The sequence below is a fragment of the Gobio gobio genome, assembly GCF_949357685.1.
Source record: "Gobio gobio genome assembly, chromosome: 21".
Classification (NCBI taxonomy): Eukaryota; Metazoa; Chordata; class Actinopteri; order Cypriniformes; family Gobionidae; genus Gobio; species Gobio gobio.
The window spans coordinates 17,829,197-17,846,697 of NC_137117.1; the positions used below are offsets into that span (position 1 = coordinate 17,829,197).

The window sequence follows — 17,501 nt, forward strand, 5'->3', positions numbered from 1 at the left end:
CCAGAATATAAGACTGGTCAGTTGAATCAATGGGAAAAAGAAGCATTGATTGATTTCTTGAAGAAAGTTATTGTGGATTACAAAGTAACTATGGCCAGTTGTTCAAAAGTTATCTGATCGGATTGGATACAGTTGATAATGGATTGTTTAAAACAAAAAGGATTCTGAAATCAGATTAGAGGCCCGTTGCACAAAAGTAGAATTAAGACATCCAGGATAAATGACTGAGCTGAGCTCAATGAAGCCAAAACAAGTGCATCCAGGCTTAATTGGTTGCACAAAGACCAAGCCAGGATGAGCAGACACGGATTCATCAAGCCAGGTTAAACCAATCTTGGATAGGTGCGCGCTCACGGCTCACTCAAATAGACCCGCCGCCGATCACAGATTCACTGATTCACCATGGCAACTAGAGCGGCGTACTTTTCCCCGTTGGAGGCACAAATCCTCATGGAGGCATACGAGGAGGTAAAATACATAATTAAGAAGAAAGGCAACACCGCCACAGTGATAAAGCAAAGACAAAAAGTATCGCAGACCTCCTGAATGCGTAAGTAGTGCACAATTACACACTCACCGCTCCACTGAAACATCACAATTACAATCCAAATAGTTAATTCACATCTCCAAAAATGCAGTTGTACACTGATTATGAAACAGTTTAACTTTTAATTGAAATGGACTGCAGATATGGGTGAAATTGTGTAAAGTAACCCCATCACACTGTATAAGGCTTTGATAAATTAATATCAAAGGCTTACATAATTAATACGCTCAGTAGTACAGTTTAATCTTAGCCGTTGTACTCTGCTTCTTATGCTGTCCACCGATTTTTATTTTTTATTTTTTTGGCCTCTTATGATGTTTGTGCTGTATACTGTGTGTAATACAAGCTTGCAGGGAGGCTACTGCTTCCATTCATTTGTCTGTTCAGTTGATGTGTATGGATTTGTCCTGAATTTATTTCAGTGTGCAGACAAGCGGGGAGTGTTTTATATATTTTTATATATATATATATATATATATATATATATATATATATATATATATATATATATATATATATATATATATATATATATAAAATCTCTATCTTTGAATGTGTATTTATCCTTTTGTTGTATTGTTGAGTCACTGTGTGACTTCAGTTTCGAAAGGAGCTGATGGTTTACCTGCTTTGTTTTATCCTTATTCAATAAAGGAACCTGTTACACTTTGTGTTTTTTTATTTATATGGAATGTGTATTTTATACGACCGAGTATTAGGGCCACACTGAGGAAGAAGGAAAAAGTCATACATTTATGAGGCTGGTTCTTTCTGCGGAAAAGATGCATATTCTTTTTACAGTCCTGATACTTATGACAATGTGACGCTGATGTGCCAAAAGATTAAGTATGTCCTTGTTTGTAAAACCATGCTGAAGAACAATTCCACGAAATGCCCCACAGCTGTCATTTTAACAACCGTCTTCCTCTAAAACAACGGGTTACAATATTATGACTTAATTTTTCGAAGTCTGTGACTTTTCTTTTTTTTTCTCTGTGGCCCTAATATTCCATCATTTTTATATATAGCCTTATAGTCTATGGGAAACCGTAAATTATCTAATGATAGCAACATCATCTAAAAATCATAATTTATCCAAAATTATTGAAATTATGATCACAAACGTTTAAATAATGACAGTGGGTCTAGTTATATGTGATAACAATGTGTAGTGGGCAGTGGAATAACTATTGGTTTCCGTTTGTGGTGACTGCTGACTGACATAAGGGATGAGATTAAATAGATCCTGGACTTTAGCCTGGTCTGGAGCAGGCTAGCTCCACAGAATAAATCTCCATGGTAATTTATACCATAACATCCAACTGCCACCCTATCCAGCTTTAGTGCAACCGGATCACGGATAAATTGAGCCAGGATCACCAAGATATCCCGGCTTAATCCCTTATCCTAGTTTTGTGCAATAGGCCTCAGATCACAAAATCCAATCTTGGTTTTGATGTGGATCAAATCATCACTTTGGGCCAGTTGTTCAAAGATAAACTTATCGGATTGGATCATATCTTGAAAATGGGTTGTTCAGAAGGGATCTAAAATCAGATTAGATCACGGAATCCAATCCTAGTTTTAATCTGGATGAAACCTTCGGTTTGTGTTGTTCAAAACTTGTCAGTAGGATTTGTCTAACTTTTGATCCAAAAAAAAAACAGAATCATCCTGATCCCAACAGGGGGTAGGATTTCAAGGTGGATTCCAGGAAGAAAATGTAACTTTAAAAAACTGGTCGAAAAAATACAACATTTGTATCATTATAATACACGAAAACATTTAATTTTAATTGTTAAAGGTGAACTATGTAGGATTTTTGCAGTAAAACATCCAGAAACCACTAGGCCAGTGTTATATATTTTGTTCAGTTGAGTACTTAGAATATCCCAAATGTTTTCAACTATTTGTAAATCGTGAGAAAATTGCTATTTTAACCAAGGAGCCGGGACGTGTGAGCTATGCGTGTGAGGGAGTCGCCTGTCGATTGCGTCATATCTGCGTCACCCTCGGTCTCCGGTTTTATTCAGTGAAACACTTTACTCTCACTGCATTGTGAACAAGTGTCATAGCAGCCGCAGAGCGAACGTCATAACTTCCTTTTCAACACACTCAGATATATCTAATACGATAAACAGAGCTGCGTTACCTCACATTCAGCACTGGAGAAGAGGAAGTGCCGCCGGCAACCGTGTCATAATAAAAGTCCCGCCAGCGACTATGCCATAATAACAGTCCCGCTCTTCAATCGCTCCTGCGGCCTTGCTCAGCACCACAACACTCGGTCCTGCTCTGCTTCAGACTACAGTAATGTTAATAATCGCATCCATGAACATGATTTCTGCCCGAGTCCTATCCTGACTGTTTCCCACCGGCTGTGAGGTGAAGACCACATGTCCCGAGATTCTGCGCTCAAACGTGGCGTCATCAAACTACGCCTTTGTTTTGAACAGGCGACCTCTAGTGGACGGAAAAGTTACATAGTGTAGCTTTAAGTAATAAATTAGAAGTAGACATTAGGCTACCTATTAAGCCTTTCGATAGCCTACAGTCAAAGTAAAAAAAGATTTAGCCATATAAAATCTCCAAACAGCTGTAAATATCAAACAAAAATATTACATTTAAAATGTTTTTTCATCACTTAAGTCTTGAGATTAAGAGATGAACCAGTCAAAAGGTTTCTCAGGTGAACGTTACGCAAAATTTGAGAAAGAGAATGCAAAAGCATTTTTATTTTTTTTCCCCCAACTCCTATTTTTTCCATCACCATGTCTTTTTAGGGGCTCCGTAGAGCACTAGTCATCCAGATTTGGTCATCTGAAAAGGTGTGTATCTGGATCAGGGTGATCCAATCCAAATTTCCTTTGAAAAACCGGTACAAAAGAAAGATGGATTACCTGATCCTGGATAGCAAAACATGGGATTTCCAAATCCAGATTAAATGTTTTGAACAACTGGCCCTTTGTGTTCAATTTATTAGTCAGATTGGGATACCTTTTGTTCCAAAAAAATCAGGATTATACTAATCCCAGCAGAAGGAGCAAAACAAAAGGAACCTAAATTGAATAACATTTGTATTGTGATATACACACTCACATTTTTAAAAAGGTTGCACTACTTTAGTTTAACTGTTAAAGTATTAAATTAGAAGTAGACATTATTATGCTACCTCTTAAGCCTTTCAGTAGCCTACAGTAAAAGTAAAAAAAGATTTTGGCACCATAAAATAATCCCCAAACAGCTGTAAATATCAAACAAAAATATTTGAGTGTTTTTGTATCAATTATAAGCGATAAACTAGTCAAAAGTTCTTTGCGAGCGAACGCAAGGTTTCTTAAGTGAACACTAATGCAAAAGCATTGAATTTTTTTATTTTTCTCCCACCACCATGTCAGGGGCTCCTAGAGCACAAGTAATCCAGATTTGGTCATCTGAAAAAGTGTGTATCTGGATCAGGGTAATCCAATCCAATTTCGCTTTGAAAAACCAGCACAAAAGTAAGTAAAATGGATTAACTGATCCTGGATAGCAAAACATGGGATTTCCAAATCCAGATCATTCTGATCCAGATTAAACTTTTTGAACAACTGGCCCTAGGTGTACTGAAATTGTTATAATTAAGAAACTTGATTTAGGATTGAGGACATCCATATACGATTGAGGACATTTTTTATACTACACGCACTTGGGTGTCTATATAATTCATTCACATAAGCTTCCAGTGTTCATTTGTCATGAGCAAGTGCTGTAAATGTGCTTTATTCTCCTTTAAATTTTGGGAAGGGCCATAGGAGTGGAGTGTTCTTGATGTAGTTCTGGAAAGTCGGGTCTGATCCCCATTTCTTCATAGCTTGCTTCTCAAGGATGGGGATCCCACTAACATGTCTCAGTAAGAACCAGACGAAGAGCGGAGAAACTGCACTGAGGTATTGAGGTCCACGCATGACAGAGGAAGCAGACAGGAACAGGCCGGACCATTGCAGGATCTCCCCCAGGTAGTTTGGGTGTCTGCTGTATGCCCACAGTCCATGATGAATAAACTTTCCCTGCAAATACATGCAAGCTTATAAGATTAATGCCTTTGCTCTATGATATTAATTAAAATGTCATTTGCAAATTATAAAGAAGGATTTCTAGTAGCAAAATCCAAAATGTTTAATTAAAAGTGAAGTAATTTCTGCACTACTCCCCCTGTCTGCCATTGGTTGGACAAACAGATAGTCCCGCCCCAAAATTTGGTTAAGTCAATATAGGCTGATCAGGATGTTCAAACAAACTTTTTTTTTTTTTTTTTTACAAAAAAACAACATACAAATTCACATTCAGTCGTGTTTGTAATGTCTCCTTTAACCCTCTGGTATTCCTCACTTAGGCCGTGTCCACGTGGACGAAAGACAACAACTCCCAGAATGCACTTGCTTTGCTGCCCTACGAGGCCACTCCCAAAGCCACGGCTACTGGTTATCACTTGCCCACCGCGGCACCGCCCCCACCGTCGTTTTGATTTTCATAGTAATAAAATAATTTCGTTCAGTTAGAGAATACACACTACAATTAAAAACTGAACGTGTCTTTTCAATAAAATGTGAGTGAGCCGAACGAAAGGCGCAAACGCAGCAGGAGTCAAATTTCATTGATCACGAGAGCAAAGAGCTGAGCAGAGCTGAGGTAAGCGCGGCAGTCATTCTCAGCCTTTGTCCAGTCTGGTGCGTTTTCAGATCATGCCTATGGAAGCTTAACTTTCATAGGAATTCATTGAAAAGTTGAAACACTCACTTTGCTCTGCACTGCTCCGTTATGAATGCTCGAGCTGAGCGGCCGTCTTTGTCTTACATTCTGTGAGTGAGATCCCACCCCTATGGGCGGGTTGATAACATGCGGAACTAGCTCCTTCTACTGGCTGGGGTCTCTAGCCTCTGGCCAAAAAATCCTCCGATGACGCAAAATGACCATATTTGATTAATCTGAGAATTTTTTCCAGAAATAAAATGCATAATTCTCTCGTCTCAGGGGGACATGAGGGGGGAAACTACTATAATTTGAATATACTACTGAGTTTCTACTGATACAAAGCTTAATGCTATTCGCTGAAGTAACTCTTTAAGTAAAATATAGCAAAGGTATTAGAAACATGTTGATTAGAGCCATATCCTGGAAGAAATAAAGAAAATCATATGTAATACCATCGTGTAACCACTAGATGCATGTATAGCCAATATATAGGGCTGTGTATTCCCTAGTTGCTAATAACACAGACATAATTACTTACTTTTATTAGGTTTTGCATTTGGATATATATCTAGACATTATCAATGACTACTTTGTTGCTGATTTGTAGATTGCACACCAAAAAAATCGTTAATGTACACATTATTTGTGTATCCACAAGATTTGTATAATTCCGATAATGTAAAAAACGTTCGTAATTTTTTTTTTGTTTAAAATGACCGAAGACAACCAGAGGGTAAAGAACAACCAGTTAGATCCAGTTTGTAATCGGTCAAGAGTGCAGGCCTCATAAAACTGTAGTTATTATGTTTAAATATATTTATGACATGAGTTATATGATTTACATGTCATAATTTAGTTTTCACAACTGAGTAGTCTTATCAGCCTATTATTATCAGTGCAAGTTATTACTCACAGCATTATCAGGATCACTCCTAAAATTCCACTTCTGCTGGTCGGCAATGGCCTCCGTAGCAAAACCCAGCCCCCACACTCCCCAACCGATGTAGTCACGTGGACCTAGGGGCTCGTCTCTTCTCTCACTGTTTAGAATTAGGGTGGGTAAGAGGGTAACAAACACCCACAGAGCTGGAAAGAAGAATAAACAAGTTATAAGTGGCAGTCTTACTCTTCGGGGTATAGTAGAGTTATTTTCCTAGTTATTTGTCTATTTTAGTGTGATGCACAGAGACACATCCCCATCAATTAACAGTAACTATGCAAATAATAAATAATGTAATAGAATAGATGCTACTTATGTAATTCATAATATAATATCACATAATAGTAAAATGACTTTCCTAGTTGTCTCTTTTTGTTGTGATAAGGATTGGACACGTATGGCCTACTGCAGCTATCAATTAACAGTAACTATGCAAATAATCAATAGCCTTAGTTGAAATACCTTGCATGGTCCAGTACACAAAGAATGTCCCAGGGCTGTCTCTGACATTGTTAAATCTCCGGTCTTGTCCGTCCTTTAGGATTCTAAGAAAGAGAAATGTCCCGAGCCTGCAGGACAAGGCCCAATCTGTTACTTATTGACTTATTAACCAGAACTTAATAGATACATTAAAACAACATGAAGCTGACTGACTTCACTTTATTAACACTGTTAAAGCAACAAGACTATCTATCTATCTATCTATCTATCTATCTATCTATCTATCTATCTATCTATCTATCTATCTATCTATCTATCTATCTATCTATCTATCTATCTATCTATCTATCTATCTATCTATCTATCTATCTATCTATCTATCTATCTATCTATCTATCTCTTACCTCAGTCCCCATGCAGTAACCAGTCCAGTTTGTACATTCTGTCTAAGGTGGCCATTTCCGCCCCATATACGACTCAGGTGAGCCAGCAGTATATAGGTACCAGATCCTACAAAACAACAAAATTAATTTGTGGTTAAACTGATAAGGCATTAAATATCCTTCCAGATATGGGCAGAGCAGGCAGTCACCTGTGTCCGTCCATTTTCAAAGTGAGGCGTGTTCATTGAATATTTTACCAATGAACCTAAAGACAATTGGTAGCAAAGTTCAAGGATTCTCAAGAGCACACTTCTCGGAGAGAGAGAAAGAGGGAATAGCACTCAGGAACCTGGGTTTGAAAGACTGAAATGATTGGATAATATTTGTACTCCATTTAAAAGAAATGCATATTGAATGCTGACAGGTGAGTAGAAGCTGTTTTTTTAATGTAGAAAATAAAAAAGAATTTGCATTACAATGATAATCATATCTTTATTCTACATTAATAAAATTATAATCAGTATGATTGTCAAAAATCTTAATATACACCGAATAAAAACTTTTTGTATAACATTACAGCTGTTTTGAAAATGATGTATGTATTTTAAAATCTGTACAGAAGTGTGTAGAAAATTAATGTTTCCGTATTAATATAATTGATTGTCGAGGTGTATGCATATGTTTTAATTTATAAGGATTAAAATAGCATATATTTTTGCACATGTAGTTATTTCTATTTAAAAAAAGATTTTTTTTTCCACCCGTTTTTGACAAGCCCTGCCTCTAGCTGCAAGATTGACAGTGTACGTGTCCACAGTTTGGCCAATCAAGCGACGACTACGACTAAGCAATTTGTCTGATTGGTTAAAAGGCCGACGGCTTGTCGAAATAGGGGTCGGGAAAATCATGCATTTCACTTCAGTAAAGCTGGTAGAAGATCGTGTCTTGTGGGTGGAGACATATTTATGGTCGTTTCACAACACCCATTGTAGTTTAGATAACCGCGGTCTCGTAATACATTTTGATAACAACCTAATATTCCACAATAAACAAGTAAAAAAAAAAACGTTGCTTGTGTTGCGACGCAACTAAACACCTGCATCATTCTTTAAGTCGAAATGCCATATGTGTGTGCACAGCTAATGCATAAACATGACAAAACCGACGAAAGCAACAGAGATACTTTTACTATATCAATATCGTGTGCCTACAACGCCTTTTGGATAAATCATTTACCTGCCAAGTCGTAAAACTTTTCCGTTTTGAGAGTAGACGCTACTGCCCACCCGACAAATTGAATGGCCAGGTCGGTGGCTGCACATTTGGCTAATGTGCTTCCCATGTTCATGTCCAGCAGATTCTGAAGCAGCAATGTTACAAACCTGAGCTCAATCACACAACCCTATAGAAAAACCTACAGCAGAGCAAAGTTCATAACATCCACACTTGTGAGGAGGAGGAGGAGTGGCCGCTGCTTCTGTATGGACTATGCCTTATGGGAACTGTAGTTTGAGAATATCTAGGCTAATGCTTGTTTATGTATTAGGTAGGCTACAGCTTGAATCGAATAGAATACAACAAAGTACTATATGTGACCAATAATAGAATAGTAGCCTATAAAACAGAAAAAATGAATCATATATTTGATTCAGAATAGAATAAGTTGAATGTTTTATCTTAATTATATGTTAAAATACAATAGAACAGTGTAAAATAGGTGCAAAGGTGACACATTATGTAGTGACATGTAGTGCTTTGTACAATAGGCTACAACAATACAGATTGTTTCAAATCAGCTTCAAAGTAATAAACAGTAAAATAATAGTGTTAATGTTGCACAATTCATAAATTTTTCATACAACTGCAATTTCAGCTGTAAAACAGCTCTACAGAAGAAAATAGTGTCAGTAATCAGCTCAGTTTGATATGATAAAATAGCCTATAATATAATATAGTAATTTCAATGTTCTCCACAAGTGGGCCCTTACATCAAATAACCATTCACAATGAAATATGACTTAGGGGCCGCCACAGTGCTCAAGTCATGACCTGGAAAGATAAGAAGTTTATTACCTTTACGCCTGTAGAAGAAGCCTCGAGAAGGTGTGTTTTGGCTCAGAGAGAATACAGGCGAAGGTAAAGACACCAAGTCAACTGTCTTTTGCTCTAAAAGGCTCCTTTTGTTCTTCAGGGTTGGCCATATAATTTAAAGGACTGTCGAAACATTATTCCAGATTGAATACAAGCGAAGAACATGGCAGAAAGCAAGGCCAGCATCAACTCGAAAGGAGGGGCCAATGTGCTTGCTAAACGGGTGCAGAGACAATTCAACAGGGCACAGGAGAAGGTACGTGGCTGGAATCATAAAACACAAGAAAGTTAAGAGAGCTTTCCAATGCTTTCAATCTTGCAAAGTCTTCCTGTTTGAGAGCACAGAAACCCTATTTTGATCCAATAAACAATTCAGTCACATGACATGGGAGTAGCTGACACAAGTTGCTTTATCTACTCAAGAGTCAGTGTAAACATGCAGCTTCCTTCTCTGCTTAACAGAGTACTTTATTGTTTTAATTTGTCTGCCAAGGCTGACAAAGTCAACATTTACTTTTCTGTTTTCACCTCATATCTTGTCATCTCAAAACTGATGGTTGGTGAAGTCAGATGAATAGTTCATGTAGGATCTGAAACTGTAAGAAAGCTCTTTTTCTTTTCCAGCGTGAGCTTATCAATATTTTAAGGGTCAGGTGTAACATCCATTGCATAGCTGTCAGTATAGTTAAAGAATACCCTTGTCATGTCTGTCAGGTGTTTGTAGGCATGTTGTAATATGTGATTCCTTTGCAGGTGTTGCAGAGACTTGGCAAATCTGAGGAGACCAAAGATGAGCACTTTGAGCAGTGCATGTTGAACCTCCAATTTCAACAGGTACATTAGATCTATCTACTATGGTAAACAAAGTTTTAAAGATCAAAAGTTGACCTAATTTGTGGTCTTTATTGCAGAACGATGGACACAGAATATACAAGGACCTTAAAGCGTACCTCAACGCTGTCACAGGTTGGCTCTTTACTGTGAGACTCATATAGGAGATAAGCTTCTTATAAGCAGGAACACTGACATGCTTTATTGTGCTTGATGTTTAACAGTAATGAAGGATGCCTCAGGTCGACTGTTTCAGTCCTTGTATGATGCCTATGACGAAAAATGGGATGGTGTAGACGATCTCGGGGAAGTTGTGGAGGTTAGTCTTAGAGACTGTAGTGTAAGAAAAGTCCTTAGCAAAACGGATATGGCTGGTCAATTTCTGCCAGGACATTGTCCGTTAAGTTAACGGACATTCCCTTTAACCCCAAAACACAATACAATGCATGTAAAACAACTGTGAAAAATCTATATGGAAAATTGTTTCATATTAAAGTATTTTCTTCCCTATTGTGCTGTATATCTGAGTGAAACAAGAAAAAATGTAGGGTGCGATTGTCCCAAATGGCACACTTAATTTGCACTTTCAGTCTTGTGGACTTACAATGGCTGCCACATGCGTGTCTGTTAAGTCCACGAGACCATAGGGTGTTCCATTTGTCATTTTAGGTTTCAGAAGGGTGCTTGCGAGCACCCCCTTTGCAGTCGATATGTGTCCACAATGCACACTTTTGTCGACCCTGCACTGGTGTGAGCTCTGCAGCAGACTTCTACCCGACAGTCAAAGCGGCGTGACGTCAGGAAAGTGCGGACTTGTAGGAAGACCGCAAGTGTTTAGGGTGTAATTTGGGACAGGGCCTGGATCGTTGGAGGGTTGCGGTTTGCTATTGCTGTGATCTCATGAGACTGTCAGGTTGTCCCGCCCTCACGCCAGTAAACACGTCATCAGAGAAGAGAAGATGATCCTGTCCCAAATGGCACCCTAAAGACTTGCGGTCTTCCTTTGAGTCCACACATTCTGCGCACCAAGTGCGCATATCGACCACAAAGGTGGCACTCGTGAGCACCAATTAAACCTAAAATGACAAACGGGACACCCTATGGTCTTGTGGAATTCACGATCACATTTGGCAGCCGTTGTAAGTCCACAAAACTGTATGTGCATGTGACAGGGGTGTCCAAACCTGCTCCTGGAGGGCCACTGTCCAGAGTTTAGCTCCAACTTGCCTGGAAGTTTCTGGTATGCCTAAGACTTTGGCTGGATCTGAAATCGTCCCCAATACCCTCAAATAGGGCATTATTTGAAGGGACAGCCATTTGTAGTGGTGTCCGAAACCATAGTGGATGTTATCGAGTGCACTCATTCTATTGATGTACACTCAACGGCTGTCCGAAATTCACTCTCTTTTTGATTAACTCCTTCAAGTGAAATGTATTAGTGGACGGACTAACTTACTCTCTAAAAAATGCTGGGTTAAAAATAACCCAAGTTGGGTTGAAAATGGACTAACCCAGCAATTGGGTTGTTTTAACCCAGCGATTGGGTTAAATGTTTGCTTAAAACAACTCAATTGCTGGGTTAAAACAACCCAATCGCTGGGTTAAAACAACTCAATTGCTGGGTTAGTCCATTTTCAACCCAACTTGGGTTATTTTTAACCCAGCCTTTTTTAGAGGGTAGGGAATAGTGATTGAGGGTTAAGGGGGTGATTTCGGATTCTGCCCTTGATTAGCTGGCTCCAGTGTGTTTAATTGGGGTTGGAGCTAAACTCTGGACAATGGCCCTCGAAGAGCAGGATTGGATCCTGGCAATATGAAGTGTGCTATTTGGGACAGGGCCTATGCCAACGGTCTTGTTTCATACAAATGCAACTGGTGCCATGCATCTTGTGTCCCAGCTATCGACTGTAATAAAAAAATGACTTAATATTACCCATGACCTAATATACTTTATTATAAATTATTATACATTATTATTTCCCATATTACAAATGTGGCTCTCTGTGTTCCAAAGGGAGAGGAGCTTCTGTGGAAAGATTATGAGTCCAAGCTGCATGATCAGGCATTAATCACTATGGAGTCTTACATGAGCCAGTTTCCAGATGTCAGGGTAAAATGACTTATTGGCACATCCACCTTGCACAAAGCTCTCAATCATTTTTTAAATGTGCCGTTTCGCCTGTCAACTATTTTTCTTTATGATTCAGGAAAGAGTGTCCAAGCGAAACAGGAAACTCGTAGATTATGATTCTGCCCGTCATCACCTGACAGGGCTGCAGAATGCTAAAAAGAAGGATGATATCAAAATTGGAAAGGTATGACATGTTTGACTTATTTGCCAGACGGAAGTTTGTTTATAACCTTAAGTTCCTACCTTCCAGTCATGTTCTTTACTACCAAACATGACATTACTAGAATCATACCGACATGATTTATGAACACCAAATATATGGGACTTCCCTTTGTGCTGTTGTTTTTAAGGCAGAGGATGAGATGAATGCTGCCAAGGTGATATTTGAGGACATGAACAGGGAGCTGAAGATAGAACTGCCTATTCTGTTTGACAGGTGAGTTTTGGAGTTATTTTATTGAGCACAAATGGATCTTTTAATCAATTAAACTTAAATTAAATCTATCATAAAAATTTTGAATAGCTATAATTTTATACATTTTATGATTGCTCAATCCTAATTCCATGGTAGATATAGCCTATAAAAATATAATAATTAATTGTTTATATTTTTTGACATCTACAAACTGAAACTTGGCCAATAATAATAGTTCTACATTCTATAGTCGGATCGGTTGCTATGTCACAGTGTTCCAAGCCATTTGCAACCTCAGAGACATCTTCTACAAGGAAATTACCAAGGTAAACCAAAAGTTAAAAATACAGCTGTAAAATAAAATACTTGAATCAATCTTTTTTTTTTTTGCCCCAAGAACAATGAGGTTCTACAGACTGTGATGAAAGAGTTGAGCACCCAACATCCGGACAAGAGCTTTGTCGTGAAGAATCTGAGCCGGTATAAGGCTTTATAGTCAAGTTAAATATCAGTAGTACAACTTTAACTGGCAAATATTGGACAAATTACTCTCTTTGTTTCCTTTTAAGCTCCGGCTCCTTGATGAGAAGGTCATTTAGAGACACGTTGTCTCCCAGATCACTTAAAAGCTTTTATGATTTCCACAAGAGTTACAGCCCCAGGGGCTCTCTCAGGTAAAATCATCATTTCAATTCCTCTCTTTGTCTTGCAGGTTCAAAAGTAAGGAACGAATGCCATCTGCTGGTGAATGTGTATGATGAGTTATATAAATTACTTACACGAGTCTCACAAAAAAGTATTGACGTTTATCATTCACATGATCTCTTATAAATTTGGCATGCCTTTTTGTTTAAATAATAAAAAAATACTCTAAGATTTTAAATCAAAAGTCAAATTACACAAATGCTGCTTTACAATGGCAATGGTTTTGTGTGTTTATTTGTTTAATACAATATATTTTGGCCAAAATAATGTTTTTTGTTACCTTTCCAATTTTTGTAGAATGAATATTTTGTGGTTCAGAGTAGTTTTACTAGTTGAATTTAGCTATACAGACCATTAAACAGCCTAAGTATTTATTAGTTCCCTATTGTGACAACTAAAGGAACACTTCACTTTTTGAAAATAGGCTAGAGTTAAACAGTTGAGTTTTACCGTTTGCGAATCCATTCAGCCGATCTCCAGATCTTTTAGCGTAACTTGGCATAGATCATTGATTCTGATTAGACCGTTAGCATCTCGCTCAAAAATGACCAAAGACGTTTGATATTTTTCCTATTTAAAACTTGACACTTCTGTAGTTACATCGTGTACTAAGACCGACGGAAAATGAAAAGTTGCGATTTTCTAGCCGATATGGTGCAGCAGGCGCAATGCAGCGCCTGAAAATAGTCCCCAGCACGCTCCCTGTGCAAGCAGATTGTCACGCTATGTTGACGGAAGTTAGCCTATTTTCAGGCGCAGGAATGAGAGTATAGTTCCTAGCCATATCGGTCTAGAAAATCACAACTTTTCATTTTCCGTTGGTCTTAGCACACGATGTAACTACAGAAGAGTCAAGTTTTATATAGGAAAAATATCATTTTTGAGCGAGATGCTAACGGTCTAATCAGATTCAATGATCTATGCTAAGCTATGCTAAAAGCTCTACCGCCAGATCCGGAGATCGGCTGAATGGATTCCAAAACGGTAAAACTCAACAGTTTAACTCAAGGGGAGTTGGAAAATGAGCCTATTTTAAAGTGGAGTGTTCTCCTTTAAATAGATAAACCCAACCCCTTAAACCCCTTGACATATTTTCACATGAAAAGTGTGGATCTTTTTACCTGGGCAATAACAATGTAAATGGTTTAAAATCTGTTGCCAAAACTTTACTGTATTGATTCATTTGAGTAAAATGTGTGACAACTAGCCCCGGTCTACCTGTATATCAATTTCCGGCATGCATTACTGCACTCATAACTTAACTGAATAGGATATCTGTTTTCAGGATGCAAACCAACATATTTCTCCTTACATTTGCTATTACAGGAGAGACAACTCATCCAGTTTTAGGTCTGACAGACCAATATATGGGTCATACAGCCCCACCAGCCCTCAACCCCTTTATGAGAACGTCTCTGGTGCTAAAGATGCAAAAGGAAGCCCTATAAGATTAGACAAGACTACAGAGGAAGGTACTCCTTCCCACGAGCCACAGGTGGATGACACCAGCACCTCTGAAGATAAACCAGTGGTAGAAGACAAGAAAGACGACAAGAAAGAGTCCTCGCAAGCCTCAAGCCAAGATGGACAGGGGGATACGCCAAATGAGGAGGAGTCTTCTGAGGAGGACAGTGATAAGAGCGAACTGAATCCAAACTCGAGTCTCGCTGAATGCTCCAAGATCAAAGATCAAAAATCATCTGAGAAGGCGGAGTGTGGTGGGCCTTCTGGTGTGGAGAATGGAATAGCTTGTGACGTTAAATCAGATGTGGAAGAAACTGATGCTTCAAGCTATGTGAGTTCTGTAACCCTGTAAACATACCACGATCAGGCATAACATTATGACTACCTTCCTAATATTGTGTTGGTCCCCCTTTTGCGGCCAAAACAGCCCTGACCTGTCTAGACATGGACTCCACTAGGCCCCTGAAGGTGTCCTGTGGTATCTGGCACCAAGATGTTAGCAGCAGATCCTTTAAGTCCTGTAAGTTGTGAGGTGGGGCCTCCATGGATAGGACTTGTTTGTTCAGCACATCCCACAGATGCTCGATTGGATCGAGATCTGGGGAATTTGGAGGCCAAGTCAACACCTCAAACTCGTGCTCCTCAAATCCTTCCTGAACCATTTTTGCTTTGTGGCAGGGCACATTATCCTGCTGAAAGAGGCCACAGCCACCAGGGAATACCGTTTCCATTAAAGGGTGTACATGGTCTGCAACAATGCTTAGATAGGTGGTATGTGTCAAAGTAACATCCACATGGATGGCAGGACCCGAGGTTTCCCAGCAGAACATTGCCCAAAGCATCTGCCGGCTTGCATTCTTCCCATAGTGCATCCTGGTGCCATGTGTTCCCAGTTCACCACTGTTCCTTTCTTGGATAACTTTTGATAGATACTGACCACTGCAGACCGGGAACATCCCACAAGAGCTGCAGTTTTGGAGATGCTCTGACCCAGTCGTCTAGCCATCACAATTTGGTCCTTGTCAAACTCGCTCAAATCCTTACATTTTCCCATTTTTCCTGCTTCTAACACATCAACTTTGAGGACACAATATTCACTTGCGGCCTAATATATCCCACCCTCTAACAGGTGCCGTGATGAAGAGATGATTATTAACTTATAATTATTTGTTATTCACTTCACCTGTCATAATGTTATGCCTGATATATAGTAGGTAGTATACAGTAATACTGCCATGTTCAGTAACTAGGCTAGTATGCCATTTTGAACGTAGCCATTATATTAATTCCTCAAAGAAACATTACAATGTAACTCAAAATGAGGTGTCATTTTTATTTATTTGACCTGTTTCAAGGCTCTCAACAAGGGTGACCATCCGTCAGGAGAGGTGAAGGAAGGAACGAAAACAGAATCCCCTTAATAGCAGACAAAAGGTCAGCATAATTTGAGAGCACTTACAGCTCACACTCATGTTGTGATCGTGTGTTTAGTTTAATCTATGAGCAGATGGCTTAATGTGTATTTCATTTCAAATTCATCTGTTTACAGAAAAGACGCAGTGTTTGTTGGAAATACGCTGGAATTGGACAGCAAATTCACAACATAAGAGAGGATTTCCAAATGCTGTAGCCTACTGACTTGGATTCATTTTTTCATCCCTGATCTTTTGAGATGTATTTTTTTTTTTTTTTTCAGAGAATTTTTTTAATTCTGGGTTTTAATTTAAGTACAATTTATTTTAGAATATAATCACTTTCCTGTATTGTCTTTTATCCTTCACATGTGGTGTCCCTTATGGTTTTTAACATATATATATGACATCCATATCTAATCGACAAATGATCACAGGATACACTGGAACTGTTTATAATGTACTTGACAATCACCCCAGAACTTTAACTAAACATTACTTTGCCACTCGCTTATTGTGTTTACATTTTCTTCATTACACACTCAAGCAATTAAACTAATGATCCAAATCTCCGTCCTTTACTTTTCAGAGGTTAGTCTAGCATGTTGGTGTGGTTAATATTAGTCATTTCGTGGAATGCGACCATTGTTTGATTCTTCACGGGAGCGGGCAGGAAGAAACGCTCGTGAACGCGCACATGCTCCTCTCGTTTCCACGAATCGGCTCTTTTGAACTCTTTGTTTCAGAGAACCTGTTTAAAAACGAGTCAATGGTTCTTTTACGCCATGACGCAATTACGTCACCTGGCCGCAGTTCAGTGAATTCGTTACACACTCAAACGTCCCAAATCAAATAATATACATTGCTTTTTTCTATTACGTTTTATTAGCGAGGTTTTTAAATGTATTTCAAGCGTCTCGATTCACTTTGTTGCAGCTATGATAGGCTATTTGAAAACGGAACATATTTCATTGTAGAAACTTTTTCATTTACATTCGGCCTAAACAGCACTAAAATTTAGTCACAAAATGTTTCTGCATGTTTTAATAATTAATACAATTGAATTAATAAAATTACAGGTATATAGGCTACATTGACAAACTCAAATGTTTGTTTACATGTGTATTTCCATTACGTTTTCAATCAAACCCGACGTCTGTTTTTTATTCGAATTCGGTTAAGCTAGTTATGGTTATTGACTCGACACCCAGAAAAGATTCGACTCACAAGAACGACTCGTTCACAAATCAGTAAGCGTGTGGTGGCTTTATGCTGTTCTACTTTGACATGAACGCAGTGAAGTCTACTTTTCATGATTTGTCGGTCTGAAGTTTAACTTTTATCAGCGTGATCGCCATCTTTAGCTTTAAAGGAGTTTATCCGCGACTTTGACACTCAAGCACTCAG

The 17,501-nt window shown here is 38.6% G+C and overlaps 2 protein-coding genes across 3 annotated transcripts; one reads left to right on the top strand and one right to left on the bottom strand.

The window, feature by feature from the left end:
* Nucleotides 1-1,231: 1,231 nt before the first annotated feature.
* Nucleotides 1,232-8,515, bottom strand: LOC307117542 (uncharacterized protein). Its single transcript, XM_079802442.1, has 5 exons — nucleotides 8,282-8,515; nucleotides 7,067-7,172; nucleotides 6,684-6,790; nucleotides 6,195-6,367; nucleotides 1,232-4,596 (listed from the first exon to the last, which is right to left on the bottom strand). The coding sequence occupies exons 1-5, from the start codon at nucleotides 8,391-8,393 to the stop codon at nucleotides 4,309-4,311; spliced, it is 786 nt and encodes a 261-aa protein (XP_079658568.1). The 5' UTR covers nucleotides 8,394-8,515; the 3' UTR covers nucleotides 1,232-4,308.
* Nucleotides 7,338-16,659, top strand: bin2a (bridging integrator 2a). Of its 2 annotated transcripts, XM_079802440.1 has the most exons (14): nucleotides 7,338-7,469; nucleotides 9,237-9,392; nucleotides 9,890-9,970; nucleotides 10,048-10,102; nucleotides 10,192-10,286; nucleotides 11,982-12,077; nucleotides 12,175-12,282; nucleotides 12,449-12,534; nucleotides 12,764-12,839; nucleotides 12,911-12,993; nucleotides 13,083-13,187; nucleotides 14,545-15,013; nucleotides 16,038-16,116; nucleotides 16,232-16,659. In XM_079802440.1, the coding sequence occupies exons 2-13, from the start codon at nucleotides 9,300-9,302 to the stop codon at nucleotides 16,101-16,103; spliced, it is 1,413 nt and encodes a 470-aa protein (XP_079658566.1). In that variant the 5' UTR covers nucleotides 7,338-7,469; nucleotides 9,237-9,299; the 3' UTR covers nucleotides 16,104-16,116; nucleotides 16,232-16,659. The 2 variants fall into 2 exon arrangements, with proteins under 2 accessions (XP_079658566.1, XP_079658567.1); XM_079802441.1 differs by lacking the exons at nucleotides 7,338-7,469; nucleotides 9,237-9,392 and adding an exon at nucleotides 9,564-9,734.
* Nucleotides 16,660-17,501: the final 842 nt, after the last annotated feature.